The 6,993-nt window shown below is 34.6% G+C and overlaps 1 protein-coding gene across 1 annotated transcript in view; it reads right to left on the bottom strand.

Annotated features, from left to right (window-relative positions):
- pald1a (phosphatase domain containing paladin 1a) overlaps positions 1–6,993 on the bottom strand; it is a 70,415-nt gene that overhangs the window by 25,249 nt on the left and 38,173 nt on the right. Inside the window, exons 13-16 of the mRNA XM_016544175.1 lie at positions 2,549–2,665; positions 2,286–2,471; positions 1,515–1,712; positions 448–588 (exon numbers count right to left, since the gene is read on the bottom strand). Coding sequence (XP_016399661.1) covers positions 448–588; positions 1,515–1,712; positions 2,286–2,471; positions 2,549–2,665 — 642 coding nt within the window. The remainder of the gene's footprint in view (positions 1–447; positions 589–1,514; positions 1,713–2,285; positions 2,472–2,548; positions 2,666–6,993) is intronic.

The following is a 6,993-nucleotide window of genomic DNA, read 5'->3' as shown; positions in this document are numbered from 1 at the left end:
TGATGGAAATTCAGCTTTGCATCACAGAAATAAATTATATTTTAAAGGATATTAAAATAGAAACCATTATTTTATATTGTAATAACATTTTACAAGATTACTGTATTTTTTCTGTATTTTTGATCAAATAAATGCAGCCTTGATGAGCAGAAGAGACTTCTTTAAAAAATATTACAAGTCTTACTGATCCCAAACTTTTGACTGGTAGTGTGTGTATATACAGTATATATATATATGCAAATTTCAACTGCTTGATTGCTTGTATCATCGCAAAATGTAAACTATATTAATGTCAAGCTCTAATCTGCTAAATGAGATTAAGACATGACGATATTAAGATATTTTAAACATTGATTTTCTGTAAAGCTACTTTGAATCCTACAATTGATTCCAGGTAGAAAAACAAATCTGGCTCTATAATTTCAGTAGTGTATGATTGTGACGTACGCTGAAGTGCCAGAGAGTGAGCGCCGTGATCACCATTGCTGTGGTCGTCCGTCCTTTACCATTAGAGCAGTTAAAGACGAACGCAGAGAGCGAGTCTTCAGCGAGACAAGACTTCATCGCCTCCAGCAGCCTGTCCAAACCCTGAACACACACACAGAGAGAGAGAGAGACAAACACACACACACAGACAAACATACACACACAAAGAGAGAGACAAACACACACACACACACACACACACACAGAGAGAGAGAGAGAGACACAAACACATTATCAATGTGACCGAATGAAAGACTGTGATAAATCACTTTCACAAACACATTCATACGACTCTGTAAAGCACACAAAAGAAAGATAATGAAACTGTCAGACTGAACCCAATAAAACCAGGTTTACATTCTGAAGTCTATTTCAGCGATAGTTTACCCATAAATGACACTGCTGTCTTATTTAACCCCGATCATGCCATTCTTTATGACTTGAACACAGAGAGAAATTTGGAGCTTTTTGGGTTTGCTTTTTATGAGACACACGAGAACCATTGAAGTCAAGGTGCCATGCTTTTTTATCTACATCTTATTATTTTTATCTTATTTAATCACATTTGAATCTTTATTGATTGCCTTCAGAAGACTTTGCATGTGTGATACAGACCACTTGAAGGTGCTTTTTTTTTTTGTCAATTTTGGAGCTTGATAATCATGGTTTCTTTAAAAAAAAACTAAAGTAAAATAAAAAAATAAATAAAATAATTATAATAATAACAGAATAATATTAAAATAAATAAATAAAAATTAATAAATACTAAATTAAAATAAAAAAATAAACCTAAAATAAATAAAATAAAATAACCTGAGGGTTAGTTAATCACATATTTCTGGGTCAAAAATAAAATAGAATAGAATAGAATAGAATTTCTGGGTGAAATATTTCTGTAAAATCAAAACTAACAGTGACTCTGAAGAACACTAGAGTGAGCAGAAGGTCTTTTCTTTGTCTTGTCATTAGCCTTCATCATTGCATCTGAACGGGAAGATCTTTTACAGGTCTGTTAAAGCGTGTTTCACCTCTTCAGTCGGAGCAGAGCATTCTGGGAAGGGTATCCGTCTGTACTGCAGTCCCTGGTGTGAACTCTTGTGCTGGTTAAAGATCTCCTGCACCGTCAAACAGCTCTTGAACATCTTCATCTGCTTCTCCTGCTCCAGAGTCACTTCAATCCATTTCTGACTTCCCACAAGTTCCTCTTTCAGAGCTGTTTCCAGTCTCTATGTCACACACACACACACACACACGCACACACACATTCACACTCACACACGCACACACACATTCACACTCTCTCACACACACGCACACACACGTGCACACATGTACACACACATACACACTCACGCACACACACACACACTCTCTCACACACACGCACAAGCGCACACACACACACACACGCACACAGAGATACAGATGCTGTTCAATGTGTAGAGCAAGGGTTCACAAACTGATGAAAAACTAATAAATAATTATATATGAATAAAAAAAAAAGAATTTGCTCACGCAAATCTCATCACACTTCGAGCGTGTTGGTGAACGCGTGCGGAGTATACAGTGATTCGTGCGATGCTCAAGAACTGTGCTTCAGTCATATTGTGCTGATAAACTGCTCCATTCAGTTCGTACGTGAAGTTAGCGCTTATAAAAGGTTAAACTTCAAAAATCGACATTTTTCACTTTTTTGCCTGTAGCTCAAAACTAGCCCGTGTGCATTCACACTCATTTTGCCAGCATATAACAACAAGTTGTTATATCACATATAACAACAAGCAAAAGCAGACTCTGACCTCGATCTCGATCTGGTGCGTCTGTGAGGAGAGCACACATATGTGCTGGTCCACACGCGTGGGCTCTCTGGGACAGAAGATCTGGCCGTTGGCCTCCAGAACCAGCTCATCCTGCAAATTTACCCACAATACACTGCTGTGCTTCCTCTTCTCATCCGTCAGATACTCCAGAACGGCTCCCGTCGCCTGAAACATGAGCGACGCTGTCGGTGAGCATTAACAATTAACAGAGTCAGTCTGAAGAAGCTTTTGGGAAGAGTTACCTCAGATGTCGGCTGTGCCATCCCATAGATTGACATTTTGGGCACTCGTCTGAAATTAGCCACTTTCATCTGCTTAATGGTGCTCAGAACGTCAGGCGCTAAATATTCATCTGCAACCTAGAAATACAACACACCTCTTCAGAAACGATCCATCATCCTTATTGGTTTAGTGAAGGTTTACAGAGAAATGTGTCATCTTAAGATAATGTGTAACTGCTGTCAAAATAATTCCCCAGTTTAATATTCAGAGACTACGAAGAGGGTACAAATTATTAATTTTGGATTATTGTTACGATAGGTTATTTTTATTATTATTTTTTAATTTTTTTCTAACTTTGTAAAACGACCTTGGGTTTTAGAAAAGAGCTACTAAAATAAATAGATAAATAAAATTAAAAAACAAAATAAAAATGGTTGTTGTTGTTATTATTATTATTTTAGATTTTTAGTTTAGCTCCTTTCTATAACAACAACAACAACAACAATATATATATATATATATAATTATTATTTACATTTTTGCACAATTATATTGGCTCCATTTGTCGAGCATGAACATTCAACCCTGTTACTAAAGCAATATATAGAAAAATGAAGTTAAAAGGGTTTTAAACAGTATTCAAAACATCTCAAACTGTAGGAACAATTGCAAACCTCAAAAAATAAATGAAGTAAAAATATGTAAAATTTTTAGTTATTAGATATTTGAGGTGGACACACAACATTTTTTGAAAGTAAAGCCCCTCCAGAAAATAGTTTGTTGAAAATAAACAATAATTTGATTTGTTATACTAGCAAGCAATTAAGGCTATTTCGGCAAAAAACAAAACAAAAACAAAAAACAGGTTACAATACAGCAAAATATGAAAATAAATTATAAATCTAAAAAAAAAATTTGCATTAAAAATAATTTCACATGAATCAATAGAATTTACAAAAAGAGTCCTAGAGGAGTTGAAACACTCACAGTCTATTAAAACACCCATCAAAGTTATTTTATACGATCAAGGTCTGTATTGAAGCCTGTTTGTAAAAGAATGCCACTCAAGACATTCGTAGTTCGACTTCCTCAGTTCAGTCAATTCAGCACTAAAGAACGTGTTCAAGGCTGCTGCTTAGAAAGAAAAGCCAAGCCACAGCGTCACACTTTTACAACAGTCACACTTTCCTTGGATACTGTTGCCAAGTGAGAAAGTGCAGCGCAAATCTACATTAATCTCAATAGTGAAACACTTCCACAATCAGGAGAGAAAGTAGAGCGAGTCTGTTGAGATCATCAGGATTTCTTCATGCTGCTCTTTACAATATAATGCAAGTGAATGAAGACTAGGCTGTCAGGAAAAGTATATTCAGGTCAGTATGTGTGAGGAGCAGACCAAAAGTGCTATTTCAGTCATGATTATTCACTGACTCTGACTTTGTTTACATGCACAACAAATTCTGTTTAAGCTTTATATTAGGGTTGCAACCATATAATGTTTATATGTGTACAGGCATCAGAATATTCCTGCATGCATGGTTGATTTTAGCATGGCGATCTACACACGTGCATTTCCGTTCCCAGTCTTATTTATCAAGAGGGTTATGATGCTGCCAAACATTATGCTCAGTTATTAGTTTTATTAATTTAATTAAGAATGACACTTCACACTTTCAAGAATACCTGACAACAACAGCACAAAATGGGAAAAAAAAAACATTGTTATTATTAATAATAATAATAATAATGAGTTAATATCAATTTATTTTAATAATTTACTTTTTTTTTAATCTGTTTTGCTGTTACTCCAGAAATGCATTTAAGTTTCTTAATTATTTACCTTGCAAGTTAAAATGTTTTAATCAATTTGTCCTGCAGACAGAAAAATACAGTGAAACTTTATTTGGAATAGGCAGATGTTTCTATTTTTTAAATAATATTAATAAAAATATTATTAATTTAATAAGCATTCTTTTATATCTACAGTGTATTTATTATTATTATTATTATTATTATTAATAATGGCCTGACTCTTTCCATTTTGTGCCATTGTTGTCTGGCATTTTTGAATGTGATAATATTAGTCCTATTTAAATTATTGTGAAACGTAGTAATAAATTTAATAACGGAGCAAACAGCAGCATTTTAAATCTACCAAGACATAACACTGAAAGGAAACATACATGTGTAGATCACCATAATCTACTAATCTAGTCAAGGAATATTCTGATGCCTGTATGCATATAAACATCATATAAACTACTCGATTATACCGAGCTTAAATGAAATCTGATGTGCATGTAAATGTAGTCTGTGACTTCAGAAGATTTGAAATATAGCACACGAGTTAGACTGGAGTTGTAAAACGTTTATGATAGCTTTATACTTTTTTCATTTTGATACTTCGTTTCATTTTGAGTTGACAGTGCTGTTTGTTCCGTTTAAATTCAGTTCATTTGAAACTTTGTATCACTGTGAATGTAACAGAATTTGGAATGTTGCATCAATTGTAACATTCCATTTCTCTTGAACTAAATCTTCTAAAAAAATCTTCTTTGCCTAAAATGTTGTTATGATAATTGGTGTCCTTAATATATTCCAAGCAATGTCAGATGGGTAATGATGTTGATGTTTCTCACCAGAACTCGAGCTCCTTTCGTGAGCAGGTCAGCTGGTGCTCTGAGCTCTGATTGGTTCATGCAGGAGAGGAGGCGGTACATCCAGGCGTTAGAGCACAGCCATTGGCTGAAACTAGAGGCGAACGCCAGCGGATACTAGAACAGAGAGGAACAACATAATAAATATGACTAGCAAATGAATAGTGACTCTTAAAAGAGTGGCTTGAAAACACACTGTACCTGTTCATGCAGGTAAGCATTAAAGACGATCAGGTAGAAATATCGCTCTAGACTCTGTAGAGTTCGATGGAGGAAGTAATCTTTAGTGCTGCTTCCCTGAAAACACACACACACACACAGAGACAACAGAAAATACACTTTATTTACAATCTGTCCAGCTGTGGGCCGTAAATCTGGTTCTGCACACAAGTGATCCACAAGCAAAACTAGATAGAATAAGATTCGTCTTCGTCAGCCTCCATTGATTTCACGTGCGAAGGGGTGTTTGCATACACTACTGGTCAGAAGTTTAGAATAATTAAGATGGAATGTTTCTGCTCACCGAGGTTGCATTTATTTGATCAAACATAATAAAAATTGTGAAATATTTTTAACATTCAAAATAGCTGTTTTGTATGCGAGTATCTGTTAAAGTGTAATTTATTCCTGTGATCAAAGCTGAATTTTCAGCATCATTACTACAGTCTTCAGTGTCAAATGATCCTTCAGAAATCATACTAAAACATGAAAAAAAAATCTAAAAAAAAAACAAACACTTTGACCAGTTGTGTAAAAAGCAGCACAAAACTGCTTATTTAATTCTAGCGACAGTGAAAAATGAAACACATTCACCTTGACTAATATCATATGCAGATGCTCACCTGGATCTGATAGTCTTCACCGATTCCCTCCAGTTTTTGTTTGTTCTCATAAATGGCCTCTCGGATGTCGTGCATCTCAGAGCACAGATCGATGGCTCGGTCCACCTGAAACACAGCAGGACGCGGTCAACAGCTCATCTGGGATCTTTCAGTGTTTATATAGAAATATTAGATTGAACAACATTCAAATACAAACCTCTTCCATGGCCTCTTGACCTTTAGGCAGCTTACTGATGAGGGTCTGAATAACCTGGAACTGAATTTTGGGTTTGTCTGTTGCATCCTCTTCAGCTCTATAAACATGTGACAACATTCACATTAAATGCAAAATTACACTTTAACTGTATACATAAAAAAAACCTTGCTATGTGTACTGCGTTATTCAGGCTAACCGAGACTTGTCATAGCACTTGCTTATTATTGCTCTTTTGTTAGTTTTGATTGCTTCTATTGTCATCATTTGTAAGTCGCTTTGGGTAAAAGCGTCTGTTAAATGACTAAATGTAAATGCACATAATATACACAAATACACATCTTTATTAAACATTCTTAAGCATGCAAAAAAATGTTAATGAATATACAAAAAGTTTCTGGTCAGTAAGATTTTTAAAAAATAAAGTATTACTTTTATTCATCAAGGATGCATTAATTTAATCAAAAGCGTCAGTAAAGACATTTATAATGTTACAAAAGATTCTATTTCAAATAAATGCTGTTCTTTTGAACTTTCTATTCATCTGTGAATCCTGAAAAATAAAATGTATCACGGTTTCCACACAAATATAATGTTTTCAACATTGATAATAATCAGAAATGTTTCTTGAGCAGCAAATCAGCATATTAGAATGATTTCTGAAGATCATGTGACACTGAAGACTGGAGTAATGATGCTGAAAATACAGCTGTGCATCACAGCAATAAATTACAGTTTAACAGATATTCACATAGAAAACAGTTATTTTAAAT

This window comes from Sinocyclocheilus rhinocerous, unplaced genomic scaffold (genome assembly GCF_001515625.1).
Source record: "Sinocyclocheilus rhinocerous isolate Xijiao unplaced genomic scaffold, SAMN03320098_v1.1 scaffold159, whole genome shotgun sequence".
Lineage (NCBI taxonomy): Eukaryota > Metazoa > Chordata > Actinopteri > Cypriniformes > Cyprinidae > Sinocyclocheilus > Sinocyclocheilus rhinocerous.
This window is presented reverse-complemented; position numbering and strand designations above follow the sequence as displayed.